This window comes from Pan troglodytes, chromosome 4 (genome assembly GCF_028858775.2).
Source record: "Pan troglodytes isolate AG18354 chromosome 4, NHGRI_mPanTro3-v2.0_pri, whole genome shotgun sequence".
Lineage (NCBI taxonomy): Eukaryota > Metazoa > Chordata > Mammalia > Primates > Hominidae > Pan > Pan troglodytes.
Genome location: NC_072402.2, coordinates 16256262 through 16274448, shown reverse-complemented (window position 1 = coordinate 16274448; position 18187 = coordinate 16256262). Strand labels below are relative to the sequence as shown.

The window sequence follows — 18187 nt, the reverse complement described above, 5'->3', positions numbered from 1 at the left end:
TACTTCAGAAAAACTGAATTCATCAGATGAATCTTTGGCCAACAACTGCTCGAAAATGATGTTAACTTTACGTGTAGGAATGCTACGTTTTCTAGGATTTGACACTTTCAGCAATCAAGAATTACTGTATTTTGTAAATGTAAATGCCACTACTAAAAACACAATTCTGTAAGTAAAACATTATCTTTTGTTTCCAAAGTCAATACACTAGAGTGATGTGAAAATAATAATAAAAGCAAAAGCTATTTCATGGCAAAGTTATCTTCGGGTAAATGCTGCAGCAACAAGTGCAGGCGAGGATTCTCAGGACAAATGGGAAAACAGTTAAAATATCTGTTCTGATGGGAATTAACCCATTTTCAAGAGAACTCACCCCTGAGAGAGGGCATAAAGGTAATCATGAGGGATCTGCCCCAGGACCCAAACACGGCCCATTAGGCCCCACCACTCAACATTGCCATACTGGGGGCCAAATTTCAACATGAGTTTTGGTGGGGACAAACCACATCCAAACCATAGCAATAACTAAGGATTTAAAGTCAATTTCTAGACCCTATATGGATCACAAAAGTATCTGCATATATAATACTGACAAGATAACACAATTATGAGTTGAAATTGGAAAACACACTTCTCCTAAGTACAGTAAAAATATACTTTGATAGGAACTTAGAAAAATGATTAGCATGAAATTCAGTTTCGCCAACAATGACAAAATAAGCATTAAGTACACATCTTATGTCAAGGCTCATAGTCTTGAGCCCTGATATAATCTTTGCCACCTACTAATTTTACATGAAATACAGCCCAACTGATCCTTTCTGAGTTTCCCTGTTTCATCTGCAAAATGAAAACATTTATGCCTTCTCAAGAGAAGTGTAATGGTGAAACAATGGAAACAATGCTCAATGCAATAATGCTCACGAAAGCCTGAAATAATAATTGTCTCAAAAATGTTTGTTGAATTGTTGTAGAGTTTTAAAAAGCTTTTTGGGAAACAGAATTCACCTAGAGTTAAAAGCATCATTTTTCCTTCCCTAGATGATTCATGTACATTTTGTTTGAAAAGTATATTCAAGAAGAAGTAGAAAGAAGACAATATAAAGATATAAGGACAACAGAACGAAAGCAAAGCCAGATGTCTGGGCACTTTCAAAATAATCCTATTTAGAACTGATCTAATTTGGGCACTGAAAACATGAGAACTCATGACTTCAAATTGGTGATTCTAGATTCCATGGAACAAATATCACCACAAATTCTTTAGAAATCAAATAATTTCACAAGCCTCCAATGACATATTTAAAATGACTTCCTCGCAAGGACTTACACAATATCGCAAAGCGGTATTAACTGAATATTGAAAGGCTATTATAAAATCATGAGTTGACTGAAATGTGTTTCCAACCCTAGGTAACCAGCTAATCTACTGAAGAAAGTTAAGAATCTTTTACCTATGGGGCAGATCCTTTCCTCCTACTGGGAACAATGGTCTTGGGCCAAAGGATTTGGGCTTAACAACCTCTCTCAAACTATTTTGAACAGGCTGCTTCAGCTCTGCAACCAGCTCAAAACAGACTGCTAGAAATCAGGCAGCAAAAGAGAATTAAATAGCGAAAGTTATGGTTTTTTCTAATTTGATCGAAACAATACTGCACCAACCTCCTGCTTGAAAATTTATTAGGTGTGTAATCATAAGCAAACCCTTGCTGGGCACGGTGGCTCACGCCTGTAATCCCAGCACTTTGGGAAGCCAAAGTTGGGGGATCACTTGAGGTCATGAGTTCGAGACCAGCCTGGCCAACATGGCCAAACCCCATCTCTACTAAAAATACAAAAATTAGCCGGGCATGGTGGCTCATGCCTGTAATCCCAACTACTTGGGAGGCTGAAGCAGCAGAATCACTTGAACCCAAGAAGCAGAGGTTGCAGTGAGCCGAGATCGTGCCACTGCACCTCAGCCTGGATGACAGAGTAAGACTCCATCTCAAAAAATAAAAATAAAATAAGCAAATCCCTTCATTTCTCTGTGCTACAGGTATTTATAAAAATAAGTGTATTGGCCATGGAAGACTATGCAGCCATAAAAAATGATGAGTTCATGTCCTTTGTAGGGACATGGATGAAGCTGGAAACCATCATTATCAGCAAACTATCGCAAGGACAAAAACCCAAACACCGCATGTTCTCACTCATAGGTGGGAATTGAACAATGAGAACACCTGGACACAGGAAGGGGAACATCACACACCGGGGCCTGTGTCGGGTGGGGAGAGTGGGGAGGGATAGCATTGGGAGATATACCTAATATAAATGACGAGTTAATGGGTGCAGCACACCAACATGGCACATGTATACATATGTAACAAACCTGCACATTGTGCACACGTACCCTACAACTTAAAGTATAATAAAAATATATAAATAAACAAATAAATAAAAATAAAAAATAAAATAAAATAAAAAAGAAAAGTCCTGCCCAAGCATTTGGTTTATATCCTTTCTATTTTTCACATTTAATCAGTATTTATTGAGCAAATACACCATGTGAAACAATTGTGCTATATGTGGGGATACTGAAATGAATCAGGCCCAATATAAAAAGTAATAATAACATGCAATATATATTATACATTTTATCATATTTTATAACAAAATGATACCTCATATTCTAGCTATTTGTGCACGTCTTTCTACTGCTGTTCCTTGACAATAACTGTTTCTCATTTATCTTTGCATCTTTTAGCACCTAACACAATGACCCATATTCAATAAACAGATGGTGATTTCATTAATTAATGTAAAAAAAAATGAGTGTATTGGATCCAAAAATTGACAAGACCCTTTGTAACTCTGAAAATCCCGTGGCTGCATTGTTGTCTGGTTTGATAACCAATGTGTAGAACCAAGATATCATATTAATAGCCCATGCTGTAGATGGGTTCAATATTTGAATATGCGTCCTACTTAAAGAACAGCTGGCTGAAGCTGACTCTTTATCAGCCAATCAAATTTGACCTTTAAACTGACAGTTTTGCCTTCCCCCAGCTCCAGAAAAGACTGAGCCACCCGCCCATAGAGCCACAGCCTCATACCTTTCAGTTCTATGAAAGAAGCTGAGGCTCAGCTTGCTATTTTCAGGAAGCTTCTTCCTAATTAACCTAATCCAACTGATTCTACTCAACGTGCTCTGCTGTGTGCTCTATTCCAACCATGGGCTGGATGTGACTTTCATAACTGAAGGTCAAAGGCCCCTCTTTCCAGTATAGGAGAGAATACCCCATGAATGAGAAAGACTCAAGAATATGAAAGAGAAAGAATAGTAACACAACTGGAAAGAATTAAGCTGTGTCTTACAATGTTGGAATGTAGATTATGTTGGGAAAAATGGAAAATTTCCAGCCTTCTACACTGGAACCCAACCCCCCCTACAGTGTCAGGAAATTAGAAACTTAAACTGTCACAAGAAATACAATGGGCTGTAAAGAACGTCTACACCACTTATCAGGGAGAAAGCCCTGCTGACTGCCAATTCTTTACAAGGGCTGTGGCTTTAGTCTCAAAATTAAGATGCCCAGAACTTTGGCATGAGACTTTGGAATGGAACACTCCAAGTGGGTCAAAAATGCCATTCTCTCATGAATTAAAACCAAAATGTGCCCACTGTGCCTAGGGGAACAGCCTTACGACCCAGAGTGGATTAGCTGGAACACTGGATAGACAGGAAGATCATAAAGTCATTAGCAAAGAAACAGACTTACTGGAGTGGATAAATTCGATGTCTTTACCATTAGGGTTGGGTGCTAGAACACAAAATCAGAGCTGAGGTGAGAGACTATGCAGGGAAAGCCAAGAAAAGAAACCAAAACCAATGTTTGGGAAACCCATGACTCTACAATCTCACAATTCTTCCAGAACTTTCCAGGAAATATTACCATGATGAGTCAGTTCTAACCAGGCACCACGTGCCAGGCTGGGAACACTAGTCCAAGAACTCACTATCAGTTTCAGGCCAGTTCCGCCCCAGAGCTGGAGCATCTGAGGAGAGTTTTGGGGCCAGCGTGCAACCCTGCTCTATATACCAGCCAATCCTCCCCTCGGAACGGGTCTGCTGGCCCGATCTCTCCCCACAGTTGCAAGAAGCATTTTCAAAGAATAGTTTGTGGGCCAGGTGCGGTGGCTCACGCCTGTAATAACAGCACTTTAGGAGGCCGAGGCGGGTGAATCACCTAAGGTCAGGGGTTCGAGAGCAGCCTGGCTAACATGGTGAAACCCCGTTTCTACTAAAAAAAAAAAAAACAAAAAATTAGCTGGGCGTGGTGGCATGTGTCTGTAATCCCAGCTACTCGGGAGGCTGAGGCAGGAGAATCGCTTGAACCTGGGAGGAGGAGGTTGCAGTGAGCCAAGACTGCGCCACTGCACTCCAGATTGGGCAACAAGAGTGACACTCTGTCTCAAAAAAAAAAAAAAAAGAAAAAAAAGAATAGTTTGTGATGACTCAGATATAAGTCTGAAGATCATGCAGAAGTGGTAGCTGCCCCAACACTCTTTTTTAAGCATACAATTCAATGCTTTTTACTAAATTTACTGAGCTGTGCTGCTATCATCACTATCCAATTTCAGAACATTGTCATCTCCCCAGTAACATTCTTCCTGTCCATTTACAGTTAATTCCCATTCCCACCTGCAGCTGAGGTTAAGTCCAGGTTATGTGAGGGCCCTCTGTTTTCTCTATCCCCATGTCCTCACTTTATTTACCAGCACAATTGCATGAGTTTTCTATGAAGTGACAACACCTGTGTGGTTAGCTACCATGTAGATGTCAGACACAAATGCACACATACATACACCTCCAACCAGGGAAGCAATGTGAACCCTCCCTATCCATCCCATCAGGGAAAAGGCCAACACTTCTGCAAAATGCTTCCAACCTGGCTATTAAAGGTATAGCCATGGTTTTCAAAGACTGCCGGAAAACTGAATATTATCCTTTACAATATATGTCATTTTAAAAAATCAATACCATTCAGACCTTTAAACTAAGAATCTTGCCTGTGCTCCCTGAAGGTGATATTGGCGAATTCAGAGGTGAAAAAATCATGAGAAGCTCAAGGAATTGAAGAAAATAACCATAATCAACTGGCTACTGGAAAGCCAATTACATCCAATATTTTCTTAACATCAAAGGTTAAACATAGTTCTAGAAAACAGTGGGAAGAGAATCCGAGAAGCAGTTTTAGCTTGGCTCCTCTGCAGTCTTGTTACAGGTAGTTAGGTAGGCGTGAGCAGGGCAGGAGACGGCTTCCCATCCCACCCCAACTAGAAATGTCGGTGACGGTTTGGCATTGTCTCTCTAAAAAGTGTAATTCCGCAACCAGGGAGAGACAATCTCCTGATGGTCCACACCTGTTAACATTAAAAGTTGTTGATTGAATACAGACTCCAGGGAGAAACAGCTTTCCGGGAACGCACATTAAAACACAAAAAATGGCTAAGTATGATCTTCCGGTTCCATGCCACCGGGGAAAAAGGAAGAAATCCTCAGATGGGCATGCGTACAACTCCCTAAACACACTGCGCATGCTCAGTTCCTAAGGGTAAAGAGGGCTCCGCGCATGCAGGAAGACCACCCTAAGGGAAGAATCATGGGAAAGAGGTGAGCTTATAAAAGTCCTAGGATCGCCGTTAAATGGGGGCACATGAACTTCTCTTTTTAATTTTCAGGTGCCTGCTTGAGTTCCTTCCAAGCGCACCTTCTTTCCTTTTCTAAGGCCTATATGAGTAAACTTCCATTCCTGCTCTGAAACTTGCCTCGGTTTCTTTTTCTGTTTTATGTCCCTCAGTCGAATTATTTCTTCTGAGGAGGCAAGGACTGAAGTTGCTATAGAGCCGTCGGGATAGGCCGCTGGTAATCTGGGGTAACTCAGATCTCTTCCAGTGCTAACAGTCTGAGTGAGAAGTCAGTGTCTGCCTTCTGCTTCTTCCTCAGTGGTTTCCTAGGTGTTTCCCAGTGAGAAGAAAGTTACGCACCATAGTTGAGATCCACCCTCTAGAGGTCAGAGAATACTTCCCTAATCACTTATCCTGAATGGTCTCTTCCTGAGACTATGTCTCCTGTGCGTGGAGGAAATTAGCACTGGCTACTCTGGATCCATATTGAAAAAGCAGCCTGATAAGAGGAAACTAATCATCCCTGCAAACATCCCTGAAATACATTTTAATGTAACATGTGCCCACACCTATTCTATGTTTTTTAATATTTTGTTTTAATTGATTTAAAAAACTACAGCAAAAAGGATTCAGACACACAAATAGCAGAACTTAATACTTTCTTTTTTAATTTTTTCAGTTATGCAAGGGTATGGGCAGCATCTTTCATAGGGACAAGCCTCTTCTACTTAAAAGCTAGAAGGAAATTCCTCACTAATTTAGCCCAGTTGCTCAAAACTCTGTTCCATATGAACATAACATTTTCCTATTTTTCTCGCCTGATTCTACCCTCAGAATAACAGAAAATACATTGTGACAAAATGTATAAAACATTGGCTGGGCCTGTACCTCCTCATAAGGGAAAGGCACAAGAAAATGAAAATTTAAAGCCCCTACAGAGATTTTTCCCCCCTTTGGAAGCATAAAAAGCAGACACTGTTAAATGCATGAGGTCCCACACTACCCTCCCCCAACCCCTGCAACACAGCTGATATAGTTGTGTATTTTCTATTTTTGAAAAGGAGAAAAAATAAGAAAGCTTAAAAAAACAGATTATTTAACCTGCTTTTAACTTTCTATTTGGATAGCCATTCAAATTAGACAAGTTATGGGGACAAGAGTGACTGTAAAACAATGGTAGAAAACATAGATAATCTGGCAAAACAGATTTCTGACTAGAGAGGATTGCACTATATGAAACTGCAATGATTTCCACTATGGCTCCTAAGAATGAAAGCTTCAAAAGTAAATGTCAGGTCGGGAATGGTGGCTCATGCCTGTAATCCCAGCACTTTGGGAGGCTGAGGCAGGTGGATCACCTGAGGTCAGGAGTTTGAGACCAGCCTGGCCAACATGGTAAAACCCCATTTCTACTAAAAGTACAAAAATTAGCTGGGCATAGTGGCAGGTGCCTGTAGGCAGGAGAATCACTTGAATCCGGGAGGCAGAGGTTGCAGTGAGCAAAGATCGTGCCACGGCACTCCACCCTAGTCTGGGCAAAAGAGTGAGACTCCATCTCAAATAAATAAATAAATAAATAAATAAATAAATAAATAAATAAATGTCTAGAATCAGTTAATGAGATTTGTACATTACCTTAACTGAATTTCATTAATGATCTAATGCCCATACCTGAATTAACAGGCAGAAAATTAAAACTGGATTGCTACCTGGTGCTTCCATACACTGAAGAGAAAGAACACTCCAATCTGCCAGCCTTACGATGTTGGGAAAACGCATCAAACAGTGCTAAGGTTTTAAGCACGGAGAATATAATCCAGTTGTAAAGCTATTAACCCAGAGAAGGTAATTCTTTGCTACTTGAAGCACACTAAGACAAAACATATCAAAGAGAAGACATATACATACCAGCAGATGTAAACCACATACAATTACAATACATAAATTATAATGCAGATAGAGAGAAATCATGGATCTCAGATGGCCAATGTCAGCCCATGGGTACATGCCCAATATTATGACCAACAGAAATTAAATATCTGAAGCAAAAAACTGGAAGTGTGCTTCCGCAACATCCCACAGACTTTAGGAAAGCAGGCGCTACACAATGTCATGAAAATTAGCTGACAGCTCAAGGTCTTTCATTATCAATGGCGTCGATGTTTAAACTGGACTTTAATCCAACAATTAGTTTAGCAACAACTCATTTTCAGACAGAAAGTCATTTAATCATGTTTAACATTAAAATAAAAAGAGCTGATTCTATAATTGGGTCAACTTTCCACTAAATAATTACAATAGAAACAATTAATTCCACACTCAAACAAGTAAGTAGTAACTCAAAAGCTTCCATATTGAAAAGCAGTGGAATTCTAACATGTATTACCACATGCAAATTCTTCATCAAGAATATCACTGCGACCAATCTTTGTCCTGACAGGGAGGACCTCTTACATATTCTTTAATAAGAATAAAGAAACCCCCTTTTTTCCTACTCCCAAATTTTGGAGATTAACTCAAGTTCTACAAATAACATGACTATGATATTGCCACTGTCAAAATCTTGAATTCCAGGTGTGCCTATTTTGAAAGTTCCTCCAGGAACATTCAACTACAGCACAAGGATTTTAAAATAATATCATTTTTTATACGGAAAGACAAGGTATATGATATTGTAAAGCCTTCCCTTAATTCAGCCTATTCCATTTTCACAAAACAACATTTGCCTTATAATTGAGCCACCTGAATCCCGTCAAATCAATTTTCATGAACTGTAACTGCAGTGCAACAACAACAACAACAACAAAACTTAGGAGACCCTGAACATCCTCATTTTTAAGGATCTCATATGCTCCCACTCAGGAGAATAGAACTAACGCTCCCACACTTTATTTCTGTTCCAAAAATAGCCAGCCCTGTGAAGAAAAAAGAGAGATAATGAAGACCAGCTGCCTACCTTCGCTGGTAGCCACATTCTTCTGGGCTTTAGTGGGCGTGTGATCTGTACTTGAACTCACGTCAGATGAGATGCTCGAGCTGCCTTTGCCTGGAAGAAACAGGAATGAGCAGCTTTTGAGATTTGTAATTTCAGACCTGGACCATGCCTTCCACTCGGTCCCACAGCAAGCCATATCACCAGTTTCCAAGAAAGCAGCTATAATACAAAGAATGGAGTTTATTAAGTTTTTTTTTGCCTTATGCATTAAATATCTTTTGGGAAATATCTGATCCATGTTATAGTAGAACTAAAGTCTTCTTATAATATAGCTTGACTATAAACTCAGACAAGATTATAAAACGTAGTCAAATATGATAACATAATCTCTTTTTGGCATAAATGTGAATAAGAAAGTACATGTGGGGAACACATCTCCTGCATTAATTTTTTATTTGCAACTATAAATTATGCATTTCTCAGTAAAGGAAATAAGCAAAGAATAAGGCATAATCAGAGGAGCAAGAGCCGCTAACTCCAAATAGCTGCGTCACATCAAAAAATGAATTCCCTGCTTTAATAGGTCCTCTTTCAAAAACAAAACACAACAAAAAACATTTCATTTTTCGAATGCAGCAGTTCTCAACTGGAGATGATTTTTCTGTTCAAGGGGACATTTAGCAATATCTGGTATCATTTTTGGTTGTCACAAATGAGCCAGGAGGTGCAACTGGCCTCTAGTGGGTGGAGGACAGGCATGTTGCTAAACGTCTTAGAATGCACAGGGCGGCCGCCACAAGAAAGAATTATCCAGCCCAAATGTCAATGGTACCAAGGGTGAGAATCCCTGGTCTAAATAATCTTAGCTCAAGGCTGAGTTTCTACTCTTCTAACCTTTAATATAATCATATACATTAATATTACCAAACATTCTTCAGATGTCACATGAAAGTCTGTAAATATGAACCACACTCTACTGCCCAGTGATGGAGAAACCTACTGACTGTGGTGTGCAGATTCCTAAGACGCCCTCATGGTATCCATGTCCGCATCATCTCCTCCCCCTTGAGAGTGGGCTGAACCTGTGACTGGCCTCTAACCAACAGGCTATGGTGAAGGTAAGGCATTTTGCAGATGTAAAGTCCCTAAGAAGTTAACTGAATTAATGACAAGGCAGATTATTCTGGGTGGGCCTGACCTAATTAGGTGAGTACTTTAAAAGAGAGCCTGGAGGAGAAAGACCCTTCCTGCTGTCTTTGAAGCAGCAAGCCCCCATCAGTTCTGCAGCCACAAGAAAATGAGTTCTGCCAACAACCAAGTGAGCACTGAAGAGGACCCTGAGCATCAGAGGACAGCCCAGCCCTGGCCAATGCCTTCATTGCAGCACTGTGAGACCCAAACAAAAGATCCAGCTAATGCATGTTCAGAATTCTGATTCCAGGAAACTGTGGAATAATAAATGCTCCTATGTTAAGCTGCTAAGTGTGTGGTAATGTTTTTATTCAGCAATAGAAAACTACTGCTGGATGGGCGTGGTGGCTTGTGCCTGTAATCCCAGCACTTTGGGAGACCGAGGCACATGGATCACTTGAGGTCAAAAGTTCAAAACTAGCCTGGCCAACATCGTGAAACCCCATCTCTACTAAAAATAGAAAAATTAGACAGGCATGGTGGCACATGCCTGTAATCCTAGCTACTCGGGAGTCTGCGGCAGAAGAATCACTTGAACCCAGGAGGCGGAGGTTGCAGTGAGCCAAGATTGCGCCATTGCACTCCAGCCTGGGCAACAGAGTGAGAGCCCGTCTCAAAAAAAAAAAAAAAAAAGAAAAGAAAGAAAAGAAAAGAAAGCAAGCTATTGCTAATGACCAACTAGTTATATCACAGATGAATTCTTTTTGCTCCACAAGTGATGATCAAAACTCTGATGTGCAGCTGAGAAACATCATTTTCCAACAGTCTTTTCTTCCCAGTGGTAAATGCAATGAACTGAATGTTTATGTCCTTCCAGAATTCACATGTTGAAATCCTAACCCCCAAGGTGATGGTATAAGGAAGTGGGGCCTTTGGGAGGTGCTTAGGTCATGAGGACTCTGCTTAGTGCCCTTATGAGACATCCCACAGAGCTTCCTTTCCCCCTTCTGCCACGTGAGGACACAGTAGAAGACTGTTTATAAAGCAGGAAGTGCATCCTCACCAGACACTAAATCCGCTGGCACCTTGATCTTTGACTTGTCGGTCTCCAGAACTGTGAGAAATACATTTCTGTTGTTTATAAGCCCCCCAGTCTATGGTATTTGGTTATAACAGCCCGAATGGACTAAGACAGTACAGAACTCTAGTTAGGTGGCATAAGCTTACAGTCTAAATTCATACAGAGTAGAACTCCTTAGACTTTGGAGTTTTGTTTCCTTATGTTGAAAGTCACCGAACAATATAGGCTGATGGTTAATATCACTTGAGGAGGGAATGGCTCAGGTGATATTACCCATGGGAATACCAAGGAACTCAGAAAAATGGCCATCATTTCCTCTCACTATCACCTATTGCTCATTGGGACTTAGGCTCTGAACAAATCTGTTATTCCCTTTGTCCCCACCCCTTCCATGGCCTCTACCCTCAGAGTTAACCAAAACAATGCAGCAATTCTCCATTTGTTTTTGCCTAACCAGCCTTTGTGGCCTGGCAGCTGTGGCCATTTATCTGACATGGTTCATCTTTGGAAGTGGGTTGACATGGCAGACTGGGCACCTGGTTAGAAGTATGTCCACCTGGCCTCTGACCCCAGTCTACCACTCCCTTGCTTTCTGACCTTTGACATTCACTTCTCACTCTGCAGGCCTAGTGTCCGTATCTGGTAGGGGAAATTTCTGGAAAAATGATTCCTAGCAGCTCAGTCTATAATTCTTTGAGTCCATTACTTTATTCCTCAAACCTCAGTAATCCAAACCACTCCATTTAATAAGGCAAATAACATTATTGTGCAACACCAATATGTAGACTTAAATTATTTTTATTATATTGTTGCTTAGAGATGCACAAATGGAAAACTAGAAATAAACTCCATATGCTCTAGCTCTGATTCAATAATAAAACTAAAACAAAATAGCAAATTAAATGCAAAAACAATAAGATCCATAACATTCAAATTAACAGCATTAGTTTAACATGATTGATGATGTTATTTTGCTGAGATTAAACTGTCTTTCAAAATTTAAATACGGTACTCGCTGCTAAAGCCAATGTTCTCTTTGTTTTGGCATGCACGTGCCCACTCCCGGCTGCGTGAGGACTCAACCTGCATATCACTTTCCTCTACTCAAACTCAGGGAACCCTTCCCTCCTACAAAGAGATGGCATCAGGTGGCCTTCACTGAGTCTGACTGTATCGGGCACATTTTTAAGACTGCTCTTTTATTGCTTATCCATCTACAAACACTGGAGTAGAGCGCCTTCCTTTAAACATGGGGAAACTTGGACAATATAACTCATGGCAGGACTCTCTTATAAAGAGGAACCAGTACACAGTTATTCATTATTTTTAAGATTATCATGAAAATGAAAGCACAAAATAAAACAACAAATTTCAGAGAAACTTCTCAGACACACGTGAGAACATGTGTGCTGATCCCTCAAAGGGCTGCAAACTCCAATTTAAAAATTGCTTGTTTATGAAGAAAGAGTATAAGGTTGAGGAAACAAATAATAATGTTATTTATAATAATAGCTAACACTAAGTGCATATGTTTCATTGAGCACTCTAACAAATGCTTTACATGCTTTCTCTTATTAAATAGTCATTATGCCCTATGACAGTATTTCTCAATCATTTTCTCATTATTTTACCCTCCAAGGAAACTTTAGACTTTTTTTTCCCTAAGTACCCCACCCCCAATGAAATCGCAACACCACAGATATACTGTATATCTCTTATGTACTATGTATGTGATTCTGCTTAATACATTGTTTCTTGAGGGGGTGGATTGTGTCCCCTTAGGAGCAATATCACCACCATTGAAAATCTATGTCCTTTGATAAGTAAAACATTTTTAAATGCCTGAGAATTTAATTAATTAAGGAAGTAAAGATTTTGTTTTTATTTTTGTTTTCTTTTTTTTTTGAAATGGTGTCTCACTCTGTTACCCAAGCTGGAGTGTAGTGGCACCATCACAGCTCACTGCAGACTAAACCTCCTGGGCTCAAGTGATCCTCCTGCCTCAGCTTCCCAAGTAGCTGGAACTACAGGCACACCACCATACCCAGCATTTTTTTTTTTTTTTAATAGAGATGAGGTCTCATTATGTTGCCCAGGCTGGTCTCAAATTCCTGGCCTCAGGCAATCCTCCCACCTTGGCCTCCCAAAGTGCTGGGATTACAGGCAAGAGCCATCATGCCTGGCCAATACAGTTGATTCTCATAACTTGAGATATTTAGGTTCTATAAAGTAACCATAAACACTAAATTAGCAAATCACTGCCCCAAAGGGAAACAGAGTTAGGTTCCTGAGAGCCTCTGCTCACAATTTTATCAATTGATCAATATCAATTTGGTTTTTGTGTGTTTCTATTTAAAGACATCTTATTTAATACATATTATTGATGCATTGTCATGGAACTCAATGCCAATGGAACTGTAATTCATGTCTGAGCAAAGCTTATCTGACACATATTGGCGACATCACAGCCCTCTTGCACTTAGGAACACTATACAGCTCTTCAACACTACACTTGGGGGTCATCTTAATGAAAACAGCAACAAAAAGTACAAAAAGCAAAAAAAAAAAAAAAAAAAGTGGCAACACATGGACCCCAAAAAGAACACTGTGCATAGTAGGAGAGCTGAAACAGGAAGGCAGAGTGTCACCTTGTTCAGCCTTATATGGGAAGGTGTGCGTTGCGCAACCCAAATTTTTCACCACTCTGCATGTATTTGTGAGTGACCCTAAAAGTGCCTCAAGGATTAATTTGGTGATTACATAAATTTTAGCAAGTAGGCAAATTCTCAAATATGAAATCCACAAATAATGAGGACTGACACTGCGTCATCTTGTATTACATGTGATTTTGCAGCTTGCAGCCCGCTTACATGTAGATGGGGATAGGTAGCATGGAAGATCTGGAGTGAAGAGGCCTGGGTTTATATCTGGATTGGCCAATTATTAGTTTTGGGCAAATTAATAGGCCCTCTCTATTGTAGTTTCTTTAGTTTCTTCAGCTGTAAATGGGGCTGGGTGGAGGGTCAATTCCTGCCTCATAGGGTTATTGTGAAAATTAAATAAAATAATTCAGTTTGAGTACTTAGGGTAGTGTGAGCACCTAGGAAATACCCAACAAATCTTTGTAGAAAAATAATTCAGTTTCTGTATTTAGGATATCGTGAGCACCTAGGAAATAACCAACAAATCTTTGTAGAATGAGGTTCCTGTGTTGGATACCATGATAGGCTCTTCTGCCCTGCTTCTGGAAGCAATAACCATCTCCTTGTTGAGTTCAAGTGGAGAGGGAGTCAGGGAGGTTGGTGCTCAGAGAAGAAATGTTACAGAAGGAATTCAGAGGGAAAAAACAAGGGGAATATTCAGCTTCTAATATTCAAAAGCCAAAGTCTGCAGCATGACGACATTCTTGCAAGTCAAGCTATTGTCTCAGGAAGGAACTGCCTACATTCTCAGCCCTTTTAGAAAATCAAGAGTGAGAATGTCAGATTAGCCCCTGGAGTTGTACATACGGAAAGTCCAGATAAGAGGGAGGTGGTGTGAAGAGCACAGGAAGCCACCCCATGGTGACACTGGAAATGACCAGGGGTAAGAGAGGCACAGGAGGGGTGCAGCCAGATTGGACTTTGGTTTCCCTCTCTGGGATTCTTCTGAGAAAAAAGAGGGTGTGTTGGAGAAGGTATGGTTTGGCTGGGTCCCCACCCAAATCTCATCTTGAATTGTAGCTCCCAAAATTCCCGCGTGTTCTGGGAGGGACCCCTGGTGGGAGATAACCAAATCATGGGGGTGGTTTCCCCCATACTGTTCTTGTGGTAGTGAAGAAGTCTCACAAGATCTGATGGTTTTATAAGTGTTTTCCCCTTTCACTTGGCTTTTATTCTCTCTTGCCTGCTGCCATGTAAGACGTGCTTTTTGTCTTCTTCCACCATGTTGTGAGGCCTACCCAGCCATGTGGAACTGTGAGTACATTACACCTCTTTTTCTTTGTAAATTACCCAGTCTCACGTATGTCTTTATCAGCAGCGCAAAAACAGACTAATACAGAGAGCAACTCTAGAGGCTGTAGAATTGCTGTCACCTCAGTCCCTATGCTAAGGATGCCGCATAGCACCTGCCCTCAGGACTGCTCAGCCAGCAGCTAGAACCATGGCTACATCAAGCTGCCGGGTAGCACAGTCCAGCTCAGGGCAGTCTTCGCTGCAGCTTCTGGAGTCACCTGGGTTTCATGGTGACACTGACATGACCACAAGTCAAGGAAAGTCTGTTGGGGGCTTGCCTTAGGGAGTCAACACAGTGGAGTGAGATGCTTCTATTAGCCGCAACAAGAGAGCAGATTGCCATGTCAGGGGCAACTGGGAGGCACAGTCAGAACTTGGCATTAGGAAACAATAAGAAACACTGGCACAGTGATAGACTGAATGAAAGGATGCTTGACTAGAATAAAGGACCAGCACATTCACTCACAAAAGACACTCTACTACCAGCAATAACTAAGCTGTGCTGGTTTTAAAATATGTCCACAAATTCTTTGGCATTCCCACTTCAAAGGCTGAAGCCTCATTTCCCTCCCCTTAAATGAAGAAAACTCTGGGGGTTGAACCTGTGCCTCAACCTGCCCTTCAGGTGGCTCTGATTCATCAAGTGTGAGAAGCAGGCAGCGGCTTGACCTCTCCATTAGCTGTACTGAGAACCCAGGATGATGCAGGTGAAATGGGCAGCCCAGTGAGTAGCACACTAAGGAGTGTGTAATAAACATCAGCCACTGTTATATCACCCATCAGGGCTGCCTGCTTCGTGTGCAATTGGAGTGATGGGGGATCTGTGGTTTACAGTGTTAAACAGCATTGTTTCCGGAGGCAGAGTTGGCTTCAAACCCCACCTCAACCATTTCCACGCCACACATATGCTCATGTGCAAGTCTGTCAAACTCTAAGTCTTGTTTCATTGCCAGTAACACGGGGATAAAAACCTTTCACCTTCTGTAAATGGGTATCATACGGCCCGTGCTTTGATGTCTGTATCAGTCAAGGTTCTCCAGAGAAACAGAACCAATGGAGGTTACATATGTGTATGTGTATGCATGTGTGAATATATATGATTTTTTAAACTTGAATTGTTCACACAATAGTTGGGGCTGGCAAGTCTCAAATCTGTGGGTTATACTAGCAGGCTGGAAACCCAGGCAGAAGTTGAGGCTGCAGGCTTGTGGCAGAATTTCTTTTTCTCAGTAAACCTCAGATTTGCTTCTAAGGTCTTCAAGTCATTGGATGTGGCCCATCCATATTATTATTTTCAGAGATAATCTCCTTTACTTAAAGTCCACTGATTGTAGATGTTCACCACCTAACAAAATACCTTCACAGCAATATCTAGACTCGTGTTTGATTAAATACCTGGTACTATAGCCTGGCCAAGTTGACACATAAAAGTAACCACCACAGCAACAGACCCATATGGATTTAAATTCCATAGCTACCACTTCCAAGCAACATGCCCAGGTGAACATCTCTCAAACTTTCCAAGCACTCTTGTGTCAACCATAAAATAAAGATATGCACACGCAAACAAAAGACAGCCATTAGCTCTACCAAAAATGGGGAGGACATTACCCAACCTGCAGGGTTTGGGAGAGGCTGCTATGAGAAAAAAATGAACCCTGGCAGGTAAAGCATGAAACCATGACCAATGCCTGTGAGAACCCACACTGTGAGTTATTAATGTTGACCCATAATTTCAATTTATATCACAAATTAAGAAAGGAAATTTAAAATAATTATTTTACTATTACATAAATGATAAAATAAATATTATATATGCACATACATTATACACAATTTAAATATCCAGGAAAAATCCACTCTTTCTAACTGCTTTACATACATGAAAGTTTATTTGTTTATTTGACCAATAGCTAAACCCCCATTAGGGGCCATTAGTACACTGGAACTGTGCTGGTCAGATTCGGTAAAGTAAAATTTTGTGCCTTCTTTAATTTCCTCGCAAGTGGGCCAAAGGCCCAAAGGAAGACAAATGAAAAAACAAGTAGGTATCAAATACAAACAAACATCAAAGCAAGGGAAAATGAACACACTAAGTTTGGTAAATGTTATCTGTAATAGGCTAATATATACACATACAATTCTGAGCCGCTGAAATCAGTTAGTGGATCGATAATTTTGGTCAAATGGGACACACTATTAACTCAGCAATGTTAGCAGAAGAATGTCCTGGTTTTTTCTTCCTATCACGCATTCCTTTGGGCTGTCTGTTAGAGCGTGCCAGGTTTTCCTAATGCTTGAAGATAATGTTCATTTAATGGGGAGTCCTTTTAGTGAGGGACTTTAAGTTTCTTTTAATTTAAGAATTCCCGTAGGTACTATGCAAAACTAAGTTTCTTCTCTTTTCTCATTTCTAGTGCTCAAGACAGTTAATTTATTAATATTATGACACAAGCAAGATAAAGGGCGTAACAGAAAACAAATCAGTGGGGTTGTATGGTTACCAACACTCTTAAGAGTCTAAGACATCTCTTGCAAAACTGATTCATGATATCTATTCCAGATCATACGCACTGCATTGGTTACACGGATTACAGCTGCAGACTTCTAACACAAAATCCACACACAAGTACACGGACCCACGTGGAGGCCTCAGCCCCTTATTTCCTGCTTCTCTCCACTGTCTTATTTTCAAGCTGCTACTGGTGCACCATGAGAACCTGATTTAATACTAAGTGTCCATACCAAAGGTAAGTGAATTTTTTTCAAGATCTCAGAATCAGATCAAGGGAATGGTGGGTCATATTGGTATGTTGAATTCACTGTTATTTTCCTGACTGGTATCTTGAAATAATTTCTTATCTTCTTTGATCCACAGTTCACTGTCTGTCCCTACAGCATAATATAACATCGGTTATCTCACACAATTGATCTGGCTTAGTTCCTGGCCCAGGTGCATATTAGTTTTTGGAAGAAACTGAATACATATTGTAAAAGTGTATTAGCTCTTTCAAGCCAAAGGGGAGTAATCACTCCATGTAAAAGTGTATTAGCTCTTTCAAGCCAAAGGGGAGTAATCACATAGATGACTTCTCCAGGGGTGGAGGCCTTCAAGTGGGGCTAAATGAGGAAGCAGAAAATCCTAAGCACTCTGTTTCATTTTCTTGTGAGCAAAAAACATGAGACAGTGTCCTTTGTTTTTGATTCTGGTATTCTTTGTTCCACGCGGCAAAGATTAGAAGCAGGGGCTGGGGAAGGAGAGGGCAGGAAAGGAAACGAAACAGAAGGGAAATTGCTAAAGGCATGTTTTCCTTTCTTCCTTTCAAGCCACTGAATGTCCTAACTGGCACTTTCTTTACACTGAATGTTCTAACG

The 18187-nt window shown here is 40.6% G+C and overlaps 1 protein-coding gene and 1 long non-coding RNA gene across 7 annotated transcripts in view; one reads left to right on the top strand and one right to left on the bottom strand.

Annotated features, from left to right (window-relative positions):
* Nucleotides 1-18187, bottom strand: part of FBXL7 (F-box and leucine rich repeat protein 7) — a 432789-nt gene that overhangs the window by 308584 nt on the left and 106018 nt on the right. For all 3 annotated transcript variants that reach the window (XM_009448811.5, XM_001148598.7, XM_016952973.4), the window contains one exon: nucleotides 8627-8716. In XM_009448811.5, coding sequence (XP_009447086.1) covers nucleotides 8627-8716 — 90 coding nt within the window. Of the gene's footprint in view, nucleotides 1-8626; nucleotides 8717-18187 lie in introns of those variants that run through there.
* Nucleotides 5583-10089, top strand: LOC107974638 (uncharacterized). 4 transcript variants are annotated; one of them, XR_001717520.4, is made up of 4 exons: nucleotides 5583-5656; nucleotides 7354-7515; nucleotides 9544-9723; nucleotides 9871-10089. It is a non-coding gene; the product is annotated as an uncharacterized LOC107974638 (long non-coding RNA). The 4 variants fall into 4 exon arrangements; XR_001717521.4 differs by having other exon boundaries at nucleotides 9868-10089; XR_001717519.4 differs by having other exon boundaries at nucleotides 9828-10089.